Source organism: the organism of the source record quoted next, unplaced genomic scaffold (genome assembly GCF_019419815.1).
Source record: "Pyrus x bretschneideri cultivar Hongxiangsu unplaced genomic scaffold, Pyrus_bretschneideri_v1 Contig5, whole genome shotgun sequence".
In the NCBI taxonomy this organism is placed as follows: domain Eukaryota; kingdom Viridiplantae; phylum Streptophyta; class Magnoliopsida; order Rosales; family Rosaceae; genus Pyrus; species Pyrus x bretschneideri.
In genome coordinates this window covers 12721291-12749243 of record NW_025999787.1, presented here as the reverse complement: position 1 = coordinate 12749243, position 27953 = coordinate 12721291, and the positions used below count along the sequence as shown (strand labels likewise).

The 27953-nt window shown below is 37.0% G+C and overlaps 1 protein-coding gene across 4 annotated transcripts; it reads left to right on the top strand.

The window, feature by feature from the left end:
* LOC103964971 (TATA-binding protein-associated factor BTAF1) lies at window positions 1–27953 on the top strand. Of its 4 annotated transcripts, XM_048569256.1 has the most exons (30): window positions 1–161; window positions 319–619; window positions 786–880; window positions 1972–2186; window positions 2289–2343; window positions 3078–3159; window positions 6002–6321; window positions 7042–7150; window positions 7359–8004; window positions 8190–8322; window positions 8433–8501; window positions 12932–13143; window positions 13864–14095; window positions 14911–15084; window positions 15701–16123; window positions 16199–16642; window positions 16879–16998; window positions 17081–17560; window positions 22623–23161; window positions 23557–24046; window positions 24129–24197; window positions 24863–24967; window positions 25318–25545; window positions 25634–25897; window positions 26010–26059; window positions 26458–26567; window positions 26649–26731; window positions 27027–27239; window positions 27453–27663; window positions 27745–27953. In XM_048569256.1, the coding sequence occupies exons 2-29, from the start codon at window positions 571–573 to the stop codon at window positions 27621–27623; spliced, it is 6180 nt and encodes a 2059-aa protein (XP_048425213.1). In that variant the 5' UTR covers window positions 1–161; window positions 319–570; the 3' UTR covers window positions 27624–27663; window positions 27745–27953. The 4 variants fall into 4 exon arrangements, with proteins under 4 accessions (XP_048425213.1, XP_048425212.1, XP_048425216.1 ...); XM_048569255.1 differs by lacking the exon at window positions 27745–27953 and having other exon boundaries at window positions 27453–27743; XM_048569259.1 differs by lacking the exons at window positions 25634–25897; window positions 26010–26059; window positions 26458–26567; ... (2 more) ...; window positions 27453–27663; window positions 27745–27953 and having other exon boundaries at window positions 24129–24193; window positions 25318–25539.

Sequence of the window (27953 nt, the reverse complement as noted above, 5' to 3'; positions counted from 1 at the left end):
TCAAGATCCGTGTCGTGTCTACTAAGCCAACGGAAAAATAAAGGAATTAAAAAAATTAAAACCATTAGCAGTCGCCGTAAACGCGGTTGGGGAAGAAACCAAGGCCACCGTGGAAGAAGGAAGGAGAGACACTAGGCTGCCTTTATCTTGCACTTGTTCAGGTAAGTCGTCTTGCCGGTGCCATCGCCTCCTCTGGTGGTGATTGCTTATTGCTGGCTCGATCTAATGCTTTCGCACTTGCTTTGCCCTCTTCCTCTTGGTTTGTTTAATTTTTTTTCAAAATTATCTGAAATCTTCAAAAATTGTGCGGATTTGCAGACATCTGACGCATTTGGTGTCTGGCCTGAAACACGGTCGTCAGGAACGCATTTGGTGTCTGGACCGAAACACGTTTTCCTCTGTAATGGAAAAAAAAACTGTGAAGATTGTATATCTTGCTTCCATTGACCGCACTTGTTGAAAAACGACGGCAACGAAGAAGAAGAAGAGAGTTTACAGCGTTACTACTATTATTTATTACTAGTACTTAGATTGTTGGCACCGAGGAAAGAAGAGTTGGAATGATCTATTATGGCCCAGCAGTCCTCTCGTCTCCATCGCCTCCTCACTCTCTTGGACAGTATCCTTCAACCTTTTCCTTTGCTTATATTTTAAGCTGTATTAAATTAAATTGTGGTTGAATGCATGTTGTTTAGTTTGGTTACGGATCACCCCCTTTCCTCAATCTCCCAATATTTTGGTTTCAAAGTTTCAAACTGACTTTGTCTTTAACCCAATCCTGATAGCTGGTTCAACCCAAGCGACCAGATTTACAGCTGCTCGGCAGATAGGGGACATTGCCAAAGCGCATCCTCAGGACTTGAGCACTCTGTTGAAAAAGGTATTACTGACTTCCACGGTGTTTTTCGTGCAGTTACACCATGCACACTATATCATCTGCATCTTTGCTGCCTTGAAAATGTAACTAAACAAATGACGAAGTTGAGTTTTATTTGAAAATCAACATTACAACTACTTCATTTCTCTGGTGACTAAGCTTAAACATGTTCGCCATTTTTTGTTTTTAGACAGCTAGGTAGAGCTTCACTTTTTTCCGTTTTCATTCAGGGATAGGGAGAAACCGGTTATGGTCTGATATATGGTAATGAAAGGATCGAAATCCAAGAAAGAATACGAGGGCTGCTAAGAGCTAACATCCACTAATATAAATTTCTAAGTAAAAGTATTTTTAACCCTATATATTAATTTAAATACCTCCAAATGTCTGGTTGTGCCTTTCACGCAAAATTTGCTATTTTTCTGATTGTGGAATCAGCCCTTCCAACAAACCAGCAAATGTACAACTCTATTGAGCACACGACACAATGGATACCAAATAGATGTACAACTTTAGCGCACAACACCAATAAACCAGCAAATTTACAACTTTAGTGTCTTACAAGAAAATTTATCTTCCCACTTTCTTTATACATTCACCACCAAGTAAAGTTAAGTTATTTTCAGTGTACTTAAACAAGAGCCTTATATTAAATATGAACTTCAACAGTAGCATCTCTATTGTCAGGAATCCGAAATAAAAAAGAAACATTTATTAAGGGACAGCTAACCCAAAGTCATGCCAAACTGTACACGAACTACTAAGAGAATGTGAAATACCACAAAACCTCAAAACCTGTCCCAGCCATTTTGAATAACACAACGCATCTGCATTTATTCCCTTCATCTGTTATTCAACTGTGAGTTAAAACTGACTGCCATGATTTTTGCGTTTCCTCTCAAAAGAAAGAAAAATATATGAAACCGATTTCTCATTAACTGTTGTATAACTTTCTCTTTGTTTTGGTTTTTGTTGATAGATGCTCTGGCCTATGGTTGGTTTGTTTGATGTAAAAAGTTTTATGTCATTTTGAATTTATTAATTTCTTTTTTGTGAAAAAATCTGTCTTTAACTTATGTAACTTGCGAGGTTAGGTTTCCCAATATCTTCGTAGCAAAAACTGGGATACAAGGGTTGCTGCCGCTCATGCTGTTGGGGCTATTGCTGAGAATGTGAAGCACACCTCTTTGATTGAACTCTTTACTTGTATTAAATCGAAGATGGCTGATGCTGGGATATCTGGTTCTATTGAAGATATGGTTGCCTTCCCTATTTTTGATTCTAACGTTGCTGGCACGTCATTTAGAAGGTGGGATTATTGTACACTTGTAATGCTCTTGTTTGGTTGGCTTTTGATTTGTGCCTGTAATGTAGGCATGACTGTTTATCTAACTTTGAATTTTGTTAACAGCTTTGATCTCAAAAAGGTTTTGGAGTTTGGTGCTCTGTTTGCATCTGGGGGACAGGTAATGCAGTGTCTATTGTATGTTTGTTGACATAATTGCTCTTATGTGAAGAGGGAAGATGTCTAAATTTCACTTTTGATTATGTAATTTAGATAGGCAGTTTCTTTAAACTGTCCATGTCAATCTGCAATTCTATCATTTATGTGTGTGTTAATGTTTGTTCATGTTTACGACAAGATAATCGTGGGAAACATTAACAGACCAGTCTAGCCATTTTTAACTATTTATTTATGTATCTGTGCCACATTTTAGACGCAAGATATATTAAAACAAATTAAAGAGATCAGAGATGGAGTTATAGTTCTTCTCTCCCTATTTTATTTTATGTTTGTTTAATCTATTTTAATGATTATTCATATCTAAATTTCTCCCTTTCAAAAAAAAAAAAAAAAATCTAAATTTCTAAAAGGAGGAATTATGTTGCTCATTGATTGTGCTAGGTGATATATGGTTTCATAAAATGAAAGGATAAGTGGTCTGATTAAGTGATATATTAAAAGGGCTGACAGTTTAATAATTCGTGAATGGATCACTTTTCTGATTTTAAATAACATCTGGGCTTCTTATAAAAGATATAGAGAATTGTGGATACTGCCTTTTGAATTGCAGATGCTTGTTTGTGCAAGAGGATGGCCTAATTTGGTTTATTTATTTATTTTTTTCTGATTGAAAAAAATATGCTTTGTCGGAGTCTTCATTTCTTCTTTATAATGGATGTTTCATTTTTGGAACAGGAGTATGATGTTGCAAATGATCATATGAAGAGCCCAAGCGAGAAACTGGCTCGTCAGAAACAAACACTTCGACGTCGTTTAGGTTAGTAATAGTTTAGTTTTTTTGCACTGATAATATACTGGGGCCAAAAAGTAAAAAAGATAAATCCCCTTTAGGTTGTTGTCTTTGTAGCGTGGACAGTGTATTGTTGGGGAGAGTGTAATGGTTAATTTTTAAAGTTCAATCTACTAATACTGATAAGATGATTGGCTCTTTGAACCATTATGTTTTCTAGTGATTGGATGGGAAAAGACAATCACTAGACAGTGTCCACTTGAGAATAAGTTTAGCTATCATTGGATTGGAGACATGTATCTGAACTGCATATCTGATGATTCATATTCCTTATTGCTGAGTTTGGCCTTGATGTGGCCTTTTGTTGGCTGCCACATGGCATAGTGGGGCCCACCTTTCTCTGTCTAGCAAACTCACACCACCACCCAAATGTCATTCACCCACCCACCCATTGGAACTATCACCAAAATCCCACCTGCAAGCCAATGACCATGTACTCCCCTCCCTACACACCAGATTATGATTTTTAATGTGGAATTTTTTTCCTTAATGTGTTTTCTTTTTTAGGTGGATTCATACAGCCTACCCCACTTAGTGGGATAAGGCTTTGTTGGGTTTTCTTTTTAATCTTGGGCTAAAATCTGGAGTTTTATTCTTTTCTTTTTTCTCTTATATGTGATACGGGTATTAAAAAGAAGAAAAACAATAAAGAGGTCGGTCGAGGACTAACTCTGAAACACACAGAAAAAAAAACCACCCAGCACAAACAGCTGGGAAAAGACCTAAAACCATTATAGGACAGCCACCTTCCAGTCAAGCCGAAGCAGTGAAAATGAAATTCCCATGAACTCTGAGGAATCAAGTTCAAAGAACAGCCATAAACAGAGTCCTGTCCCAGAGCTCCATGAAACCAACTCAAGAAAATCCTCAAAGATCCTTCTGTTTATCTCCAATTCTCCATCGTATTGACCCAAATCACCGCATGAGCAAAGCTGATACATTGCAAGCCTACTCTTTCTCACTCCAATATAAACTATGCAGCTAGAATACAACAGCCGTCCAGTCCCTTTTTTTCCCTCTTCTGAAAGGAGACGAAATCTTAATGCCTAAACAATAAATTTCATGAGCAGACTAGATGTCCATAAAGTAAAACAAAGCAGGAACGTGAGCATGATCACCTTAAACTCAACGCCTCTATGAAACTCCATAAAATTAACAAATAGCAGCTTTTCAGTTAAGCCAGATATCTGAAAAAGAACAATCTCTAAACTCAGGAAATGGAAGCCCATAATGACGACCATTGCGGTCTTTATCCCATAACTCCTTATTCCTGCTGTCTGTGAGGACCTCAAAGATCAGCCTATTTCTTTCCATTGATGTTTGTTGAGAATATCACGTTTTAAGAATGGGAAAAACAAGAACAAACTCCGGAAATCGAAAACAAATAACCAAGATAAATAACACCAAGAATTTACGTGGTTCGGCAGTATGTGCTTACGTCCACGGGACAGCAACAACAATCTTTCACTATATCAATAATGAGTACAACCAATAATCTTGCCAAATCTCTAGAACTAGGACTTGACGAAAAACCTAAAAGAACAAGAACAAGAAATACACTATCTCTTTTCTTTTCTCTCACACACACTTTACAATATTCTCTCACTCTAATCCCTAGAGTGGTATACAATTTATTGTTTTGCTCCCCCCTAAAAATAGTACAATAGCCCCTTTATATAGACATAATAAAGGTCTTCTTCAATAAGGATTACTAATCCTAATTGGAATCTAGTTATGAATCCTTCTCCAATTGAGAAAACAATTTAATCCTATAAGACTATTAATTCCCAATAGACTTAGGACAACTTATCATGGGCTGGAAAAAACCCAACAATGTTACCCAAAATCACTGATTCCATAAAACCTTGGCTTTCTTCTTCCCATTTCCAGGTAACTTATGCTTCTTTAATATAAAAGAACAATCTCTGGGTATAACCCAACTGACAAACCTTAGCTTTATTCTCTATATCGTACTGATACAGATGGATACAATGAAGCCAAAAGTCTTGATATGTTAGATCACTCACCGTTTTGCGAATCCATGCAGTGCTGTACCAAGGGGGTGTTGGGTTTTTCCAGCCATGATGAGTTGTCCTAAGTCTATTAGGAATTATATACTTAGAAGATTGAGTGGTTTTCCCAATTGGAGTGGTTTTCTCAATTAGAGTGGTTTTCTCAATTGTACCCAATTTAAATTGTTTTCCCATTTGGAGTTAGTTTCTCAATTGGAGAAGGATTCATAACTAGATTCCAATTAGGATTAATAATCCTGGTTGAAGAAGACCTTTATTATGTCTATATAAAGGGGCTATTGCACTAGTTTTGAATTTGGGAGCAAAACAATATTTTGTATACCACTCAAGGGATTAGATTGAGAGAATATTGTAAGGGTAAAGTGTGTGCAAGAGAAAAGAAAAGAGAGAGTGTATTTCTTGTTCTTGTTCTTTCAGGTCTTTTCGTCAAGTCTATTCTAGAGGCTTGGCAAGATTATTGTTTGTACTCATTATTGATATAGTGGAAGATTGTTGTTGCTGTCCCGTGGACTTAGGCACATATAGCCAAACCACGTTAATTCTCGTTGTTATTTGTCTTGGTTATTTTGTTTTAGACTTCCCGTGTTTGTTCTGTTTTTCCCATTCTTAAACGCGATATTCTCAACAGGGGGGAAGACCATTGTTAAATACCAGAATATGTAGTTAGTGGTGTTTTATTTTATCGGTAATGTAGTCATTGTGAACATTAATTATGGTGTGCTAACATGCAATTCAATCTCTTGGGTCTAATAGAAATCTCACTGTTTATTATACAGGTTTGGATATATGTGAGCAGTTCATGGATGTGAATGATATGATAAAGGATGAAGACTTTATTTTACACAACTCGCATGGGAACGGGACTAATCCAAGAGTTTATACATCACATAGTATTCAGCAATTAGTTGCAAATATGGTTCCTAGTGTCTTATCAAAAAGGCCAAGTCCCAGGGAATTGAATCTTTTAAAACGAAAAGCAAAAATCACTTCGAAAGACCAGTCAAAAGGTTTGTCTGAAAATGGGGATATGGAGGTGTCATGTGCTCAAAATATACCACCAAAGGGGGCATGTCCTGACTCATTCGGGACTAATAAGGTACTAGGTTGCCTACTGATTATTATTATTTATTTTTTTGGTGCTAGGTGATGTGAATGTTGTATGCCATTTCATACAAACACTTCTTAATTGGTTGTAATAAAATATGAAGTGTTGAATAATATATATTTTGAAGGAGTGTCATTAAAAAAGTTTGTGGAGTAAACTTCAAGTGTAGGCAATTAAGGGACACGCTGTATTTGTTGGATAAATTTTGCATGCAGTTTTCATGATAAGGTTGCTTGAATTATCATTTAAGTTTTTTATTTATAATTAGGCCTTGTTAAGGGGAGATAAGGATCATGAAGGGGATGATTATAGGGGCGAAGAAACAAGGAAATATAATTAGTTATTTATGTATTATCGTAGTTCATCAATGATTTAAATGACATTTGTATAGGAATAATTTGGTCATGAACTTATGATAGCTCAAAAGTTTTCAACTTGAAGGTTTACTCTTCTACTAGCTAGGATATTGATGCACTGGTTTGTTTGGAATTTGATACTAGGTTTCACTAGATTTTACAGGCTGATCTCTACACACTATTGAATTATTCATTTTCGCATTTGCTATTGTAAGAGGTTTAACATCTTATGATATTCAGGTGTAAATTTCCTAACCATTGTTCTGTTGCAGAATTAATTTGGTTTCTTCCTTCTCACTAGTTTCGTACTTTGTGGGGAATAAGTTTCTGCATTTAATGTTTATTAGCTATGCAGGAATTTTTGGACCTGGATAATCACGAAGAAAAAGTTGAACATGATGGAGAAGGGCGGTGGCCTTTTCATAGCTTCGTTGAGGAACTAATCCTAGATATGTTTGATCCAGGTTGGCTTCTATTATTTTTATTTCTAGCAAGGCTTAGGCTGCCTTCTCAATGTAGCCTTTAAGTGGCTGTCCTGTTTTTCTTTATCTATCTATGTGTATATATGTATCTATATATATCTATATATATATATATTGATAATATGCTTTTATAATTGCTTTTAAGTGATATTTAGTCTTACAATATTGTTTTTAATTTTTTTTTTCCAAGTTTGGGAGGTACGCCATGGTAGCGTGATGGCTTTGAGAGAAATTTTAACCCATCAAGGTGTTTCTGCTGGAGTATTTATGCCTGACTTGAGCCTGGAGGGTGCAATGTTTGTGGAATTAGAAAATAAATGGACGTCATCTACAATGAAGAGAGACAGAGAGATTGATTTGAATATGCAAGTTCCTATTGATGAATCTGAACCAGAGCTGAAAAAACCAAAGTTTGAAGATGTTACATCTCCATTTATGGATACTATGGTTTCTGCCAGCAAGAGTGGGGATTTTGATATCAGTATGCAGGGAGAACCATTTATGGATACTATGGTCTCTGCCAGCAAGAGTGGGGATTTTGATGTCAGTATACAGGGAGAAGACAGTGGTTGTAAGTCGCCTTCTGGACAGGTTAATGGTCAACTTCATGTTAGCTCTGTTAAGGTGGAGCCATGTGAGCAACCAGCTCAGGCAACTGAGTTAAGGGCCCAGTCTGACAATAAGGGATCCTTTCAGAAAATGGATGTGCTGAAAAGGCTCTCTGAAAATAGTGATATGATGAACTTGGTTAAACTGGCTAGGCATTCATGGCTTAAAAATTGTGAATTTCTTCAAGATTGTGCAATTCGTTTCTTGTGTGTCTTGTCACTAGACCGGTATGACTTTTTTTGTCTTTCTTTTTAGTCAAGTCTGCCTTTTATCCAAAAGAATTAAAAAAACAAAAAAGTAGGCATGCTAATTTATTAATTTGCTTAGTACTAAATTATGTGGATGTTAGTATGAAACTCCACGCATCTCCATATGATAAAATAATTATTTTTTCTGTTTATTATGGGTACAGTTTTGGAGATTATGTCTCTGATCAGGTAGTTGCTCCAGTACGTGAAACCTGTGCTCAAGCATTGGGTGTTGTGTTCAAATACATGCATCCCACTTTAGTTCATGAAACACTGAACATCTTGCTGAAGATGCAGGTAAATGTCAGCTATGGCATTGCCATGCTTTTAGTGCTGTATATTGGTTCCACTTAGTTGTTATTACTGGTTTTGTGGTATTTATGCTTCTGATATTTTGATTTGTTCAGTGTAGACCAGAATGGGAAATTCGTCATGGAAGCCTATTGGGTATTAAGTATCTAGTTGCCGTGCGGCAGGTAAGTATTTGTTTCTGTTTGCAGTATTTTGAGATAATTTGCGATTTGCTGGAGTACCATGCATATTTTGGACATTACTAAAAGAAACAATGTGTTGTTTGATGTGTCATGTGTTATCTTTTTTTACTATTTTCCATAATATAGAGCTCAAAGTTTTATGATGCGGATAATAGTTTTTGTGGTGGTTCTTTGTACTTCAGGTATTTAGAAGTTGAGGTATTAAGTAATATTTGAATGTTTGAACATTTCTTTTTGATCTGTAAATGAATACAAAAACAGGATCTATATCGAATCCATAGATTCTTTTTCTTGATGGATTTTTTGCATCTTTTAAATTTCCTTAAAAAAATGACATGCAAATAAATAAAGGGTTTCTCACATGTAAGCCCTTGATAACATTATGCTCACACTTCAAACTCAAACTTTAGAAAACAGCCTGCTGATTTTGCGATGAGAGAAGGGCACCAAGGGAAGATCACAAGTAATAATCAATTAGAACATTGTAAGTGGATAGCCAAGGGGTTTTTGACCCCTCCAATTTAGCCCTTTTAAGTGTTTGTTTATAACACTTATTGTTGTCATGGTGTTTGTTCTAATTTACTGATAATGAGCCATAGGTTTATTTTTATGTATTTTAGTGTGAGGTATGCACAGAGCAACTGGTATAATTTCCATTACTCTTAAAGGAAAGATGGGTTGCAGTGTCTATTGGTGGCTGCTCCCCCGGTTTACGTTGTTATTATCCCTAACTTTACCACCTAAGTCCATTATTTGGTCGGGTCAGGCTTTATGGACCCATCTATCTGAAATTTTATCTCAAAAGTTCTCAGTGTATATTAGGAAGACCTCATTCTTAATATACCCCAGTATGGACATTCACTTCTCTAATATGGGACAATTTTATTTAATACACCATTCCTTACATTCTCCACCTTGGATCAAATCACAATTCCTCATACAAGTCCTATTGAATTATCATAACCGTCCATCCCTAGGTATCATCATCCCAATTTGCTGGAAAATCTCACAGGCAACTCCATCTTGAGGATTGATTGGTCCCTAGGTATCATCATTCCGTTAAGATTTTCTCAAGTCTACTCCACCTATTGGGTCATTGTTTAGCCATCTGACCATATGGCTGCGCCACCTCAAAGATAATAATGAGCCTAGTGTCCCAGCCTAAACTGTGGGATCTGGTTCCACTTGTTTGCGAACCACTTCTTTCGGCCCTTCCCAAGTTGCATCAATATTTCCCTTACTTCCCTGCTTAGGTCCAAGTTTGGGTTGCGTCATGGACCTACAGTCCATTGTCCCATCCAGATGTGAGGTTTTATCTCAAAACATCTTGGTGAAATTTGGGGAGGGCTCCACTTTTTTTTATTGAAGAGCTTCCACTTAATACACTGTAATATGGACATTCATTCAATGTGGGACAATTATATTTGATCCACAGTTTCTAACAGTATTCTATGGGTATGTTTAAGGAATTGTTTTTTTTATTTGGTAAGAAATAGAATATATGTATTAATAAAAGTAGTAAGCAGAATATAAAAAATGGGGAGGGCTCCAAAAATTGAAGTCCTTGGGTGGTTATTGGTTATTGGGAAGGTCAATACTTGTGATCAAATACAAAAGCGACAGTGGTGTTGTCTGTGTAAATCATCGGAGGAGAGCGTCAATCTTGTTTTTCTACTTTGTTCTTATTCCATACAGCAAAGCTGTGGTTGGAAGTTTAAGGAATTTAGAGCTAGCTGGCTTATTCCAAAGGGCTGCTTTGAGCTTCTAAGCACCATGTTGGAGGCTCTAGGATCTAGGTAGGGGGAAGAAAGCTAAAACTTTGTGGGGGCAGTTTGGTGTTGGTAGTTTGTTGGAACATTTGGTTGGCGCGTAATAGAAGACTCTTTGAGGACAATAAGGGAGTGGGAGTAGATGAACTATGGGATAGAGTTACATGTTGGGCGGCTCTTTGGGCTTAAGTGGCGAATGAGGACTATTCTCATTCTTCTATATCGATCATAGTTGCCAGATACGGGTACGATTTGAGTTTGTAGTTTGGTTCGGATACACGATTCGGTAGTAACATAAAGTATCATTCGCCAAAGAGTAGGCGTTCAGTTCGATTCGTTTTAAATTGGTTAAAGAATATAAATTAATTTGTATATAAAAATATTGATAATGATACATTTATAATTATATTTTATAATATTACTTATTATGACTTGGATACCAAAGACTTATCATTTTCCTTGGTTATTTCTTCACATAATCATGATTTATCTCTTTAATATTTTTTATTAAATATTCATTAAACAAATAATTAATTTATTTGTAGACGTTTCCTTTCCTTTCCCTTTGTTATTTCTTCTCAATTCTCAGTGTTGCATTCCAGTTCTCTGTCCCTCCCTCCTCTCTCTCCCCTTTCTTCTCTTTCCCCGACCTCTCCTTTTTCTCCTTCACCAACAAACACAAGGACGAATAGGAACCTGCCTAGTATGATACTCTTCTCGAAGGAAGGGGGGGGGGGGTGAGCAAGTCACCTCTGTTCTTCAGAAAGTCTCTCTGACAACAAGGACGACATCAGTGAATTTTACGGTGATCCGGGTGCGTTTTTTCAGTTCTTTGTTCAAGTTTTGTCTAATCTGGTTAGAGACACCGAATTCACAACTGAACCGTCAAAGATCGGAACAGACGTACCAATACGGAGTTCGAACTCTAAATGGCCGAATCTGGCAACTATGATATCGATGGATGTGTTAGCAGCTATAATTGAGTTTGGGTTCAATTTTTATTTTTGTAAATTAGTCCTTGAGAGGTTTCGGCTAGTATTTTAGATGGTGAATTTCTTATCTGTTTGATGTAACTACTCCTGTTGTTAATAAAAGTTCTGTTTCTTGTCAAAAATAAAAAATAAACAATGGGGAGGAGCACAATCAAATTTGACTAGCAGTCCACAAAAGTTGCAACCCACTAACACTGCATCTAAAGTTTCTCAAGGAACCCAAATTTTTGTTATAGACAGGGCAGCGGATGGTGTGCAGTTCCAGGTGCTGTCACTAGATTGAGATCTGCAGGGTGGTGAGGACTTTGACTGCCTTGTATCGGGTGCAGAGAAGGGGGTGCTAGGCTTAGTAGGGCTCGAACCTATAATATAACCGTTATGAGCAGTACGTTTCAATCAATTAAACTATGAGCCCCTGCGGATCTCTACGTGCAATTTGCTTTGGGAAGAGCAGATGGAAGGAAATTCAATCTCAGTGAATTTTCATTTAGTGATCCTATCTTTCGTAGAATCGACCCCCCTGCACTATGAGCAATCTGTGCGAAAAACCACTTCTTTTTCCAGTTTCGCACCAACTTGGGTGAAATGGGGTGTAGACCTCTGTAATACTGTCATGAAGTCCAGTTTCATAATTGTCTAACATTGCTGAAACGCTGCTTATGGAAAACCATCTACAACCATGTTTTTGTCCTTGTTTCATTAAAAACAATTTTTTTCTTAACCTCCTCCTTAATGGGCTTTTCAACCAGCTGCTTTCTGTTCACGAGTTGGACTCCCACCATACCTAAAAGTGTTGGCTTCAGTTTATCCTCATTGGAAAACAAGTTTGGATGAAGCTTCACCACGCCCATTGAGGTGATTGAGGAATTGTGGATGCTAAGAAGGAAGGATATGTCTTTAGAATCAAGTTTGATAAAATTTGCAGCCATGTTGATTGGCCTTTTTACATCATGCGTTTGAAATGAATAGGGTTTGGTAGAAGATGATTAGTTGTTGCTTGAGTTTGATTAACTTCTCAGTGATTATTGGTAGGTTGAGTGCCTCAAGAGGATTGAGGGAGAGATATGATGTACCCGTTTCCTTTTTTACTTTACTCGTGAAGCAAAATCTATCCTCATCACCTGACCCAGCCCTCCTGCTGAGATTTTCTTGAGCAGCTTCTTAGTGGATTTAACACAATGCGTAGGCTTATCTGTGAATAAGCGTCTCTCTTTTTGGTTTGGTTGTTTCTTCTTGCATTTTATGATTCTTGTCAATCACATTTTATAATTTCTATGATTCTTTTGAAGGAAAACTAATGAAAAGCGCTTGAAAACTTTGAGTTTTAACGATAAGGACAAAATAAAGGGTAAAGTGAATAGTACCAGGATTGACTTTTTAGTGTAAAAATGTGGTTTTTCGTTAAAGTGAACAGTACCGGGAGCTTTTCGTTAAAGTTCCCTTCTTTTTGTGCTTAGTCTAGACTGGAAGGCGGCTTTTCTCTGATGGCTTCTATGCTTTTGTTTGTAATCGGTGTTTTCTATGTTTTTGCTTTCTAAGTTGTGTTTGTTTTCTGTTTTCTGGTTTGGTCTTTTGGACCAACCTCTTTGTTTTTTCTTTTGATCTTAATACAATCATTTCTTTATAAAAATGTTTCTTTTTATGACACCAGGAGATGCTTCATGATTTGCTTGACCGGGTCCTGTCTGCATGTAAAGCTGGCCTGGAGGACCCCGATGATGATGTTCGAGCAGTAGCTGCAGATGCTTTGATACCTACCTCAGCTGCTATTGTTGCTTTAAAGGGTGAAACTTTGCATTCTATAGTGATGTTGCTTTGGGATATATTACTTGATTTGGATGATTTAAGTCCATCCACTAGCAGGTACACTTGTTTGTTAATTATTTTGTAGTCAGTTTGTCTTTTTGTTTTCTATTAATATATGCATCATAGTTTTCTCAAGGTAATATGCCTCATGAGATAATTTATGACTTGCACACAAATAAGGAAAGTCTTGTGCGCACTCACTTCACTGAACAAAGAGGAGAGAAAGGATGGAGTTGGAGGAAGATTTGGAAAATTGGAGAGAAAAGGGAGAACAGAGGTTGTTATAAATATTTATAGGTGGTATTTGTGCATTGATTTCAGAAAGATGGTATTTTTGGAAAAACTTTGCAATCTGTGTTACATACGGCAATTTCCCTAAATGATATGGTGTGATATAAATTATGTGGTAAAAAAAAAGATTAGCCTTTTGACACACATCATCTTGATGTGGGGAATTTAGTTTGTCTTCTTTGGTTTGTATATGCATCTCGGGTTTCAGATGTCTTGTCCATATGTTTTATGCTTCTCAATTATTGTTATAAAGTTTGTGTTACACTTGCATGTTAATAGGAAAAAAAAAAAAAAAAAAAAACTTAATAAGCAGTTGTATTTTAATCTGCACTGTAAGTGATTAGAAAGATTCTTATTGGCACATTCTTATCCGCTTAAGAGGTATCACACGCTTGTAAATATAGTGAAAATCTGATATATAACTTATAACCAACTTTTGTCTAAATAGAATCTTAGTCCTTTCAATCGTGGATATTGTTTTTGCAGCGTAATGAATCTTTTGGCGGAAATCTATTCCCAAGAAGACATGATTCCTAAGATTTTTGAGGCATTGACATCAAAAGAGATTGATTTGAATGAATTGGGTAGCATTGATGATACGGGAGAAGGATTAATTTCGCAAGATAATCCTTTCATGTTATCAACGCTTGCACCGCGATTGTGGCCCTTTATGAGGCATAGTATCACATCAGTTCGTTATTCAGCTATCCGCACGTTGGTAAACTTCTCTTCTCTTGGCTCTGTTGTTTTGTTATCCAATTTTCAACCATTTTAAGAAATATATATATAAATTGTATATTAAAGTCTTTATTCATTTTGTCTTTTGTCACTACAAGCGTCTTGTTTCGTATAAAAACTTAAGATAAAGGATGAATTTAAGTTATATTTTGAGCAAGAAATAAAAAGGCCCAAAATAAAATATCTGTTAATGTATATTGACCGGCAACCAAGTTATGAAATCATGCCTATGATTCAATGCATAAATCAAGGCAGTTTCACCCTCGCCGCTTGCAAAGGCACCCCTATTGGCTTTGCGAGTGTTGTAACTATTTAAGAAACCAGATTTCCTGGTGTGCACACCACATTTTGACCTTTAATTATGTTCATTGGACAACAAGACAACCATTACAAATAATGAGAAGCTGATCGGATCTAGCAAGATGCTGCCAATCCCCATTGACCAGAATGTGACTTGCATTGACTTTTGGTCTGGTATCTGAGTGAACATGGCTAACAATAGCATTATTAGCAAAGCCAGATTATTCCTGTTGTCCCACCACAAGTGACGTGATTTTTCTATTACCATCTATCTAATGTTATATTTTCTTGTGTTTAAACATGTAATTATTTTATTGGTACTATTTTGTACGTGACATTTATAAAATGCTTACTTGTGGATCCAGGTTCTGATGTTCTTAAGTATGCATATAGACATGTTTGTTTGGGTGGGAGGGTGTATGCGTAATTATTTGTTTGCATGCCTGTAATATGTTGATGTACAGTTAATTCTCTACCATGCATTTTCATTTGCAGGAACGACTACTTGAAGCAGGATACAAAAGGAGTCTCTCTGAGTCTTCGAGTACTTCATTTTGGCCTTCTTTTATCTTGGGTGATACCCTTCGGATTGTTTTTCAGAATTTACTGCTTGAATCAAATGACGAAATTTTGAAACGTTCAGAGAGAGTTTGGGGGCTCCTTGTTCAGGTTCTTTACTTTGTGATAATGAATGGTTTTAATTGTACTTCTGTTTATTTCTTCTCGTTGAAGATGTATTTATCCTGCTTCTTGATTTTGTTCTCTTATGAAGTCTCCTTTCCTTTTACCTGGATATTGTTTTCCACATTTCTACATTTATATATGGAATTGACACGCCACATATTTCCATGTTTGCTCATCCGTTCATACTCGTTGGAAGGCAGCTATGGAGTTTCTATCATAGTTTTCTATGTGGCTGCTGTAGATCTCTGTTAATTTCCTTTTTGTTTCTGGATTCTGGTCGGCTTCTTGATCACTGATTGTGAATTTTTGTTATGATAAATGTTTCTTTTTAAAAATATATATTTACACACACACACACACACATATTGGTTGTTCTTAATTGTCCGAACTTGTAATGATTACCACCAGTGGTATCTATTGCTGTCTTTGCTTAATTTTCTTGATTTGATGCCTTTGCTCTTGCTTTCTGTTTCTTGCTTTTGGTTACATTTTATTGATTCTTATTTGTAAAAATTTATGCTAGTTCTAACACTTCTCTTTCCCCTCCCCCCCCCCCCCCCCCCCCCCCCCCCCCCAAAAAAAAAAACCGGCTGTTAACCAGTGTCCATTAGGTGACTTGGAAATTGCTGCAAGGTCATATATGTCCTCTTGGATAGGGCTTGCAACTACTCCGTATGGATCAGCATTAGATTCTACAAAAATGTTTTGGCCTGTTGCTCTCCCACGAAAGAGTCATTTTAAAGCAGCAGCTAAAATGAGAGCTGTGAATCTTGTAAATGAGTCTTGTAGAAACATCGGGTTGGAATCTTCGAAGGGATCCATTCCAGAAAAAGGTGGAGATGCTTCAACCAATAATGTTCAGATAGTTGTTGGTGCGGATGTTGAAATGTCAGTTACGCATACCAGAGTGGTTACTGCAGCAGCATTGGGAGTTTTTGCTTCTAGATTGCACGAAACTTCAATGCAGTATGTAATTGATCCACTGACTAAAGCATTTACCTCTTTATCTGGTGTCCAGCGGCAGGTACCATTTGATTTCAAATGCAAGTTTCTCCTCTTTTAGTATTGGTATATTTAATCATTACTCATATGCAATCAGATGGCATCTATGGTTCTTCTTTCTTGGTTCAAAGAGATTAAAAGTGCAGATGTGTTTGAAAATGCTGGAGTTATGCCAGGTTTTCTGAACCATCTCAAACATTTGATGTTGGATTTCTTGGCATGCTCTGAACCTGCTTTCCCTACAAACGATCCATGTCTTCCTTATGCCGAGCTTTCAAGAACGTATTGTAAGATGCGTTGTGAGGCTAGTCAGTTGTTAAATGCTATTCAATCATCGGGTATGTTTCAGAGTTTGTTGTCTACTACCAAAATTGACTTGGAAAGGTTGAACGTGGACAATGCAATTAATTTTGCATCGAAACTTCCAATGTTGTGTAACGATGTTGAGGGAAATGATTCTTTGGGAAGGCACATTGTTGACGATATAGAGTCAGCAAAACAACGACTTCTGACAACTTGTGGATATTTAAAATGTGTTCAGGTAATTGTGGGACATAATTGCATATTTTTGAACTGCTTCTTTAAGTGATAGGCTGAAGGATACTTCTTGTTTCTTTTTATTTTATTTATTTTTTATTTTTTTATTTTTTTTATGGAATTCTTTGAACAGTGTCCGACATTTTTCATTTTTATTGAGGGTTTTGTTATTCCCCATTTCTATAATTATATTTGAGTGGTTACCTTTTGCTCACTATTACATTCTGCAACAATCTGCAGAGCAATCTGCATGTTAGTGTCTCTTCTCTTGTTGCTGCTTCTATTGTTTGGATGTCAGAGCTTCCTGAACGACTAAATCCAATTATTTTGCCTTTGATGGCTTCTATCAAAAGAGAACAGGTAACCTCCTGTATATAATTGTTTTCTTAATTCTATGGTTGCTTAGTTATTTAATCTGATATGTCTTAAATCTCTTTGGAAGGAGGAAATACTACAAGAGAAGGCAGCTGAGGCACTTGCAGAGCTTATTTCTCATTGTATTTCACGTAGCCGAAGCCCAAATGATAAGTTAATTAAGAATATATGTAATTTAACATGCGTGGATCCTAGAGAAACACCTCAAGCTGCAGTCATCTGTTCCATAGATATTATTGATGACCAAGATCTCCTATCTTTTGGGACAAATACTGGTAAGCAGAAATCAAAGGTCATTCTGGCTGGTAACGAAGACCGCTCAAAGGTTGAAGGCTTTATTAGCAGACGAGGCTCTGAACTTGCCTTGAGGCATCTTTGTGTGAAGTTTGGTGCTTCATTATTTGATAAGCTTCCAAAACTATGGGATTGCCTCACTGAAGTGCTTAAGCCTAGTAGTATTGAGCCCCTTAATCCTGCAGATGAAAAGAAAATTACACAAACTCTAGAATCTGTGAAGGATCCCCAGATCTTGATCAATAATATCCAGGTTCTTATCATCCTTGATTTAGTTGGTTATTTAACTTCTATTAAATCTTGTGACTGCATTCAGTACAAATATTTTTGCGTATGATAGTGCATATGCATCATTAAATGTCAAATGGTGTTACAAATATGAAAATTCAGTCTATTAATTTAAAGCTCCATTATTACTTTAAAATGATGGGATTCAGGACCACTAATAAAGATAAGGGACCAGAATGTTAGGATTTGGTTTGTCTTTCGTTAGGTGTCCTCTTTTGCTTAGGATTGTATTAGGAAAGCTAAAGGTGCACAGATTCTTTTCCTACAAGGATTAAGAAGGGATAAGTTTTCTTGTACAATTAGATTAGGAATCCTAAAAGCAGAAACAGAATAGGAATGCAAGTGTGCTTTCCTATCCCAAATAGATTAGGATACCTAATTAGATTATGGGAGTGTAAACCGCACCTTATACTTATAAATAGGGTGCGATAAGGGCTGAAAAGCTAGCAGAAAACAGAGACAGCCGAGAGAAGATAGGGGTTAGTTCTAGGGTTTGCAAAGTACATTATTAATCAAAGAAGCCGTGGTTTCTCTACCCAGAGAATTCACAACTGGACGTAGACAAAAGCTGCATAATCAGGATAAATCTTGTATGTTTCTAGTTATCTCTATTTGTTAAGTTTAGTTTATTGTCGGATACATCAAAGAACAAGATCTGGAGGGGAGTCAAAATAACAACAAATATCAAGAGCTCGGTTCAAGATGCTATGCGATGGCAAGGATGACTTCATAGACTAGCAAGGGATGATGAAGAACGTACTAATACAGCAAGAGTTGGATGATGTACCCTTTGGTGAGAAGCCAAAGGCCATGACAAAACCGACATAGACCAAGATTCTCAAGAAGGCGAACAGTTCCATCGAGATTCATCTCACAAAATTATTCAGGTCCCACATGACAGAAACGATAACTGCTAAGAAAGCATGAGACAAGTTGGAGAAGTTGACAAAACCATGTCCAATAAACTATTTCTCAAGGATGAATTATTTGGGCTTCTGACTGGAAGAAGGATGTCGAAGAAACTGACAAAGATGATGATATGGCTATCATCTTGCTAAGGTCTCTACCCTCGTTTTTCAAGCACTTTCGAATAACTTTAATGTTTGGAGAGGAGTCCCTACAGCTTGAGTATGTAATTCAAGCTCTTCGGTGATATGCTAAACTAGATGATATAACTGAAAGCTCTCAAGGCCTTTATGCCAAAGGAAAGGAGAGGGGGCGGGCAAAGGCGAAGGAAGAAAAGAACGTCAACAAGGGTAGGTCGAAATCCAAGAAAAAAAAATAAAAGAAGGTTGCAAGAAGGGATGTCGAATTGCAAGCTGGATTTTTGTGAATTGTGTTCTCAAGAAGCAAAGAAAGGTATTGTTCGCAAGTACCAGTGTAAATAAGCAAGGAGCAACTCAACTATATTCACTTAGATGTTTGGGTCTTGTGCCAACTAAATCCTATGGTGGATCTAGGTATTTTGTTACTTTTATAGATGATTTTCCTAGAAAATTTTGGGTTTATTTATGAAAGAGAAATTTGAGGTTTTTGCAAAGTTCTCGGAATGGAAGACAGAAACCGAGAATCAAATTGGAAGAATGATCAAGTACATGAGAAGCGACAATCGAGGTGAGTATGCAAGCAAGGAGTTTGTTGATAATTGTAACCAGAAAGGCATCACGAGGCATTTCATAGTAAAGAAGAATCTCTAACAAAACGAAGTTGCTCAGGGAATGAATAGAACTTTGGTGGAAAGAGAGAAGCATGAGATTTCATGCAGGATTGGATGATAGTTTTTGGGCAGAGGCGGTTAATCATGCAAGTTACTTGATTAGGAGTGCAGAAACGATGCCTCTCAACAAAGTCAAGAGCATTGGAGAGAAGAAGAAGATGCTGAAGAAGAAGCAACAAGAATTCCATTCATCAGACCAGGGGAAGATGAAGCTCAGGTGGGAGCCAATTGAGCAAGGGTTCGAATCTGATAATTTTGAGGAAGAAGAAGAGCATCAACATCATCACCAGGTAGGAATCAGGTAGAGCAAGAAACAAGGCATGTTGCAGACACTCTAATTTGCTCAAACATCCCAAGGGGTTCAAATTCCAACCTACATTTTACCTGCATTCTAGAGATGCATGGCACTTGCAAACCCATTCGAAACAAGAAGTGACCTAACAAGTTTGGGTTTGATTGACCAAGACAAAGTTGATTATGCTTTTAACATCAATCAAGGAGATCCATCTACTTATCAAGAAACTGTAGCAAATGATGAATGAGATAATTGGATAAGTGCTATGACAGAAGAAATACTCTGTTCAAGAACTCTGTTTGAGAGTTGGTTCCGAAGCCCAATGATAGAAAGCTAGTTGGATGCAAGTGGATGTATAGGAAACAAGGATTACATGAACAAGATGCCATGAGATTCAAAGCAAGGTTCGTGACAAAGGGATACTCACAGAAGGAAAGGGTGAACTATGATGAAGTCCTTTCACCCGTGGTCAATCATACTTTTATCAGATTGCTTTTACGAATGGCAGCACAACATGGCAGAGAGATTGAGCAGATGGATGTGAAGACTGTGTTTCTCTATGAGGGTCTAGAGGAGACGATTTTCTTGGCTCAACCAGAAGGGTTTGTTGAGTATGGGAAAGAGAACCTAGTGTGTCGGGTTAGGAAGTCCTTGTATAGCCTGAAGCAGTCTGTAAGGCAGTGGTACAAGAGATTTGACTCCCTTGTGCTGAAAATTAATTTTAGAGATGCTATATGATTGTTGTGTACTATCATGTATGTCAAGATGGGATGTTCATATAGCTGTTGCTATATGTGGATAACATGCTAATTGCTTGTCAAGACAAGTCTAGAATTCAAGACTTAAAGAATATGTTGAGCAAGGAGTTTGACTTGAATAATCTAGCCATTACTTTGTTCTCCAAAGGATAAAACGAGTGTAAGAGGTTAAACAATGTCACTTTAAAATTTATGAGGGTGTTACAGGGTTTGAAAATATTCATTAAAATTTAGTCGGCATCAACCTACAGACTGCTTTCAAAAAATGTTGTCTAGACACCATTGCTTTTAAAACAAGCATGATATTTTAGTTTTATCGAACACTTTTTTATGGCTTAACATTAAAGAGAGCAATTTTTTGTGGAAAAAAGTAATACCAAACATGGTCTAAGTTCCGAGAAACAAGTGATGGAGAAGGTGCCCTAGGCTAATGTCATGGGCTGCCTAGTATGTGCAATGGGATAATGTTGATGCCGACTATGTAGGGGACTTGGACAAGAGAAGGTTGGAAGGCTAACCAATTGTAGCTTTGTGGACCACATAAGCGTAGTACATTGCTTTGGCCGAAGTTGGAAAGGAAGCAATTTGGCTTAGTGGTTTGGTGAGCCAAATGGGAATCACTCAGGATTACATGAAGCTTAAATGTGACAATCAAAGTGCCATTCACTTGGCAAAGAATCTGTTTTTTTATGGAAGATCAAAGCACATGAAGTGAGGTATCACAGAATGCAGGATTGGGTGGAGTCCGAGGAGATTTGGGTTGAAAAGGTTTATACGGACAACAGGGGCATAGATTTTCATACCAAGATAGTGTCAGCCAAGGAATTCAATCATTGCTTGAACTTGATCAATCTAGTAGATTGATTAAGGTGGATCACCGCCTCACTTGAGGTTTAATGAGGCAAGAATAAGTTTGCCAAGGTGAAGGTTCTTGAAGTTTCTGAGCTGCTTCAAGAATGGTTGAATATACTCGAGTTTGGTTTGGGGCTTCTTCAGGGTTTAGGGTTTGTATACTTTGGGGTGCAACAGTCCAAACTTGGTTAGACTCACCAAGGTGGAGATTGTTAGGATTTGGTTTGTCTTTTGTTAGTTCTATTTTGTTTAGGATTGTATTAGGAAAACTAAAGGTGCACAGATTCTTGTCTTACAAGGATTAGTAAAGATAAATTTTCTTGTACAATTAGATTAGATCCTGATAGTAGAAACAGAATTGGAATGCAAGTGTGCATTCCTATTCCCAAATAAATTAGGAGACCTAATCTGATTATAGGAGTGTAAATGGCACCCTATTTATAAATAGGGTGTGGCACTGAAAAGCTAGCAGAAAACAAAGAGAGAGCAAGAGAAGAGAGGGATTAGTTCTAGGGTTTGCAAAAGTATTGTATACTCGATTATTAATCAATGAAGTTGTGGTTTCTGTACCCAAAGAAATCACAATAGTACGTAGGCAAAAGTTCTGCCGAACAAGTATAAATCTTGTGTGTTTCTAGTTATCCTCAATTGCTAAGTTGAGTCTATTGCCGGATACATCAAAGAACAAGATCCAAAGGGGAGTCGAAATATCAACACGGAGACCAATCAGGGTTGCAGAATTAAGGAAAAGTAATTACATGAACTGAGATGTCGTGGGTATGTGGAATGAAAACGGAAGCTCATGCAATTTGTTTTACCTTTTCCTTTTTAAAATTTTTGATACTGTCTAAAATATTAAGTGTGTATTGACCCAAAAAAAATAAGAGTGAATTTGAAAATAATAAGATCAGAGAACTAGAAGAAAAGGGGAAGATAAATTTAAGAAGCACATCTATCTTTACTCAACATGGCAACTTGAAGCTGCTTCACTCAATTCTTAAATGGTTTTGTGCTTGTAGTAATTTCGTGGTTAATAGTGGCCATCCTTAATTTCTTGACTCCTTATTTTTCTTAAGGCCAAGGGTTAAAAAATAAAGACTAACCCAATCTTATTAGAAGTTCTTTTGTTCATGCTTTGTTTCTAACTATTTGGCTCACCTTGTTGCATTAGCTGCTAATGTCTATTTTATCCATAACAATCTAGATGTATTGATAAATGACATTTTCCTTCTTTTTGGGTTTTCTTTCTAGTTCTGAACTATCTACCTTTACTTGATTGTAAATTAGGACATAACATTTTTAGGAATTTGAGATTCTAACTTGAGTTATTGCATTACAAATGGTAAGCCATCAAAATTTGTGGACCTACAGACTTGAAACCTAAATTTTGTCTCAAATTTTGCAGGTAGTACGTTCTATTGCTCCAATGCTAAATGAGGATTTGAAACCAAAACTACTCACCCTTCTTCCATACATATTTAAGTGTGTTCGCCATTCCCATGTTGCTGTTAGATTGGCTTCCTCTAGATGCATCACCACAATGGCCAAGTCAATGGAAATGCATGTGATGGCAGCTGTAATTGAAAATGTCATACCCATGTTAGGGGATATGACATCTGTTGATGCCAGACAAGGTGCAGGCATGCTTATTAGTTTGCTTGTCCAAGGACTGGGTGTGGAGCTGGTTCCATATGCTCCTTTCTTAGTTGTCCCTCTTCTAAGGTGTATGAGTGATTGTGATCAGTCTGTCAGACAGAGTGTGACTCACAGCTTTGCTGCTCTTGTACCTCTTCTTCCACTCGCACGGGGCCTCCCTCCACCTGTTGGACTAACTGAAGGTTTCTCCAGGAGTGCAGAAGATGCAACATTTCTGGAGCAACTACTTGACAACTCCCATATTGATGATTACAAGCTTTGTACTGAACTGAAAGTGACACTGAGAAGGTAGCTAAAATACTTAATCTTGAATGAAGTCGTAGCTAAGCCTAAAACTTTTAAACTTGACTTGATATTTATCTTTGCAACAGCTAAGACTACAATTCTAAATGAACTGGGGACATTTTTAATTATGTTTGTGCCTAGTTTATTCGTGATGCATAGCTATATTCTAAACCCATGTTTATAATGTATACTGGTTAGAATTGTGGAAGAGGGGAAATATATCTTGATTGTTGTATATCTTACTGGTAGAGTCACTTAGAAGTTTGGTTGCCGAGGTTGACTGTTAGTTGGGTGGATATAGAAGCACTCTATTTTTTAGGGCTTACTATTATGTTTAAATTGGTTTGACTTTGTACCGCATCAACATTCTGGTTCCTAACAGATCCTTTTGGTTATAGGTATCAACAGGAAGGCATAAATTGGTTGGCCTTTTTAAAACGTTTCAAGCTTCATGGAATCTTATGTGATGATATGGGTCTTGGTAAGACACTTCAAGCATCTGCTATTGTGGCTTCTGATATAGTTGAGCATCGAACTTTGAATGATGGCAATCCTCCCTCATCTTTAATTATTTGCCCATCAACACTTGTTGGACATTGGGCCTTTGAGATAGAGAAGTACATTGATCTTTCCATAATATCTACACTCCAATATGTTGGTTCTGCGCAAGAGCGCATTTCTCTTCGAGAACATTTTGAAAAGCATAATGTGATAATAACATCATATGATGTGGTTCGCAAAGATATTGATTATCTTGGGAAGCTTCTCTGGAACTATTGTATCTTAGATGAAGGACATGTGATCAAGAATGCAAAGTCGAAAATTACACTTTCAGTGAAGCAATTGAAAGCCCAGCATCGTTTGATATTAAGTGGAACACCAATCCAGGTTGGTCTTTCACTGATTCATGAAATTAGCTTAAAACTGATTTTCTATTTTCTTCTGAAAAGGAACCTACTGTTTGTTGTAGAATAACGTCATGGATTTGTGGTCCCTTTTTGATTTCCTAATGCCCGGCTTTCTTGGAACAGAGAGGCAGGTGTGTTTTCTCCTTCTTCTGTTATATATTATATTCTTTTGTTTGTTTTCTTTACTTGAATCTTTTTATGTGGCAGATAAAATTATCTTATAGAAGTAAACATAAAAATAAACTCTGAAAACACATGGTGGCTTTCAGGCTAAACCCACATAAATATTTCTCTGATAGATACCCACATAAATCTTTACAGGAACAAATAGATTAATTTGGCCATTTTGCTTGGTAGTTTGGAAAAATATTAAACCCTGCTCTCTGGGAGCAGAGGCTCTGAGTATCCACTTTTGTAACTTTGGTCTACAAAGACTACTTATAAAGTGTTGGCTGATATGAGTTGAAGCAGAACTCTTGACTAAAGTTTGAACAAGAAATCTCGTATAAATAAAAGAGTTGATTCTATGGAATAAATGTAGATTGGAGGCAGTAGATTCATAGGATTCATATTTGACTTATTGTATTTGGTTTCATACTTGATCTAGATAGTTTGTATTGCTATGTATATCCTCCAAATTGGAGAATAACATAATCAAGAGAGAAACTACTCTGATTTCACACTTAAAAGTTGAAAATTTTAGATGCATGTACATTCTGTGTACGCATTTCCCTGGATGATTGTCAGTCTGATATGATAAATAAATAAATCTGTTGTTTCAATGTCATTTGGGCAGTTCCAAGCCACTTATGGAAAACCACTGGTGGCAGCCAGAGATCCTAAGTGCTCTGCCAAGGATGCTGAAGCAGGTGCACTTGCAATGGAAGCATTGCACAAGCAGGTAAATTTCCTTCCTTTTTATGATTCCATCCTCTTTATTGGTTTTGTTTTTTTGTTTTTGCAAATTAAACTTCTTAAAAAAATTGTGCTACTTGATGTTTGACCCCTTGGTAGTTGACCTTGCAATCTCACTGGAAACTGATGTGAAAAATAATACTATGGTCAAACTTTTACAAGTGTATATGAAATTTTCCATGCATTCCAAGTTCTGGAATTTTAAAGAGTGCAAATTGTTCACTGAGATTCTTTTCTGGTGAAATTAGCTGGCTTAGTACTTACTGTTGGCAAAAGTGATAAGAGTTGTGCAGAAATTGTTGTACTTTTCTAACTAAAAAATATTCTGTCAAATAGGTCATGCCTTTCCTCCTCCGTCGAACAAAAGATGAAGTCTTGTCTGATCTTCCCGAGAAAATTATTCAGGACAGGTTCTGTGACCTGAGCCCTGTACAATTGAAATTGTATGAACAGTTTTCTGGGTCACATGTGAGACAAGAGATCTCAAGTATTGTAAAACAAAATGAGTTAGCAGATACAGGAGGGCGTAGTGAATCACCTAAAGCTTCATCCCATGTTTTTCAGGTAATTTTGTTATTTATTTTTGTATTTAATTCTCTTTTGCTTCAGTATGCTCCTATCATTGAATGGATGTTACTTGTTCTTGTTTCAGGCACTTCAGTACTTGCTTAAACTTTGCAGTCACCCATTGCTTGTTCTTGGAGAAAAGGTCCCTGATTCAATTGCATGCCTTTTGTCCGAGCTACTACCGGGAGGCTTTGATACAGTTTCAGAATTGCACAAACCATACCACTCTCCCAAACTAGTTGCTCTTCAGGAGATTCTTGAAGAGTGTGGAATAGGTGTTGATGCTTCTAGTTCTGAAGGTGCCATAAGTGTGGGGCAGCACAGAGTCTTGATATTTGCTCAACATAAAGTATTGTTCGTTTATGTTTGACTTATTCAGTTAATTCTCTTTTAAACTACCTGTGCTTAGCTTACATTAGCTTACATTCATGGTTTATAATGTGCAATGCCTTCTCATGCAGGCATTTCTGGACTTAATAGAAAGAGACTTGTTTCTCACTCATATGAAGAGGTTGGTCTCCTGAACCTCTATCATGCATCTGTGTTAGTTGCTTTAGTCTCCTAATCTTATGAAAGACTGTTTTGGAGTGGAAAGTTATTCTAGTGTTGATTCTCTCATAATCTTGACCCACAATTCTGATAAGTAACAGTATTACATGAGTTTTAACTATTTCAGTTAGAAATCTGTTTTGTTGGACCTAGAAAAATTAATATGCCAGAAATCGGTGGGTTGAGTACATGTGACAAATAAATTATTAGATATGGTGGGTATAACTGTAAAAGAATCATTATCTAGTATAGTGAATTTGTGTAATTGCTTTCACAGTGTTTGTCCTCTTGTATATTATAGTATAGTATAGTATAGTATAGTATAGTGATCTAATGGTCTTACATGTTGCTTGAAAGCAGTGTAACCTACTTGCGGCTGGATGGGTCAGTTGAACCTGAAAAACGTTTTGATATTGTCAAAGCTTTCAATTCGGACCCTACAATCGATGTTCTGCTACTCACAACCCATGGTTGGCTTTTTATCCTTTGCTTGCGTACTAGATTCACAGTCAAGAGTGTTACTAAGTCTAAAATTGAATCACTTTCTGCAGTTGGTGGGCTGGGGTTGAACCTGACATCTGCAGACACACTCGTTTTCATGGAGCATGACTGGAACCCCATGCGGGACCATCAGGTGACTGTCTTTTGCTGTCTTTATCCTCTAAGGAGTCTAAATTTCATCTCTTGAAATTGGAATCATAGGCTATCTGTCACATTTTATGTCTAGTGTTCAGGAAAAGATCTCTCGGATGAACTTCAATAAAGCTCCCTAATTGCTCATCATCTTCTCTTGAAATTGGATAGACACCAGCTGCCATATTTCAAGTCTAGTTTTCAATAAAAGATCTCTGAGATGAAATTCAGTGAAGCTCCCTAATTGCTCAGCATTATTCATTCTTATTTACCTTTTTTTTTTTTTTCACTTGCAGGCAATGGACAGAGCACACAGATTAGGTCAGAAAAAAGTTGTCAATGTCCATCGCCTTATTATGCGTGGCACTCTCGAAGAGAAAGTTATGAGCTTGCAAAAGTTTAAGCTTTCAGTAGCTAATGCAGTCATTAATGCTGAAAATGCTAGTATGAAAACCATGAACACAGACCAACTGCTTGATCTATTTGCTACTGCAGAAACATCTAAAAAGGTATCGCTAGCTGGTCTATCTTCTGCATGTTCATGCCGATGTTGAACCTATATGATAACCATGTTATTGTTTTTCTTGTGGTTCTTTTGGATGCTGCACACATTTACAGAAGCTAATACGAGTTTCTACAAGTTCTAATTGAATTGTTATGTGTCTGCTGCAAGTTCTTAGTTGATGTCAATGACATGTTTCAACTATTTGTTTGTTTCCTAGGGAACTTCTATATTAAAGCATCCTGATGGAAAATTTGATGGAGATATGAAATTAATGGGCACTGGAAAGGGGTTGAAAGCAGTTCTTGGTGGGCTGGAGGAGTTGTGGGATCAATCACAGTACACCGAAGAATACAATCTCAGTAACTTCTTGGCAAAGCTTGATGGTTGATGTGAAGCTGACGACTCTGTACAGTATATTTCTGCATCATGTAAGGACCCAAATTTTGACATTGTAGCTCAAGGCGTACTCCTGCCTTTTCATTAGTTCTCCCATATCGTTATAATTTCAGGACGTTGAGGGCAAGAGTTGAATGAGTGGTTCCAAAGCCTGTCATTACCGTGCCTTGCAAAGTCATGGAAAAGGCAAAGAACAAACAAGCATACAATTTCCATGGGATTTGCAAAGACATGAGCAAGTATATCTTGCAAAGGCATGCTAAAGGAAAGGCATGAACAAGCATGCAGTGACAATCAACCTTTTTTTTTTTTTTATTTTTTT

Excerpts from the sequence above, each read along its gene's own strand:
- LOC103964971 (XM_048569256.1), top strand. The coding sequence starts at position 571 with ATGGCCCAGCAGTCCTCTCGTCTCCATCGCCTCCTCACTCTCTTGGAC. Across the intron at positions 8,502-12,931 it reads ATCTAGTTGCCGTGCGGCAG|GAGATGCTTCATGATTTGCT; the intron begins GTAAGTATTTGT and ends TTATGACACCAG. Across the intron at positions 13,144-13,863 it reads TTAAGTCCATCCACTAGCAG|CGTAATGAATCTTTTGGCGG; the intron begins GTACACTTGTTT and ends TTGTTTTTGCAG.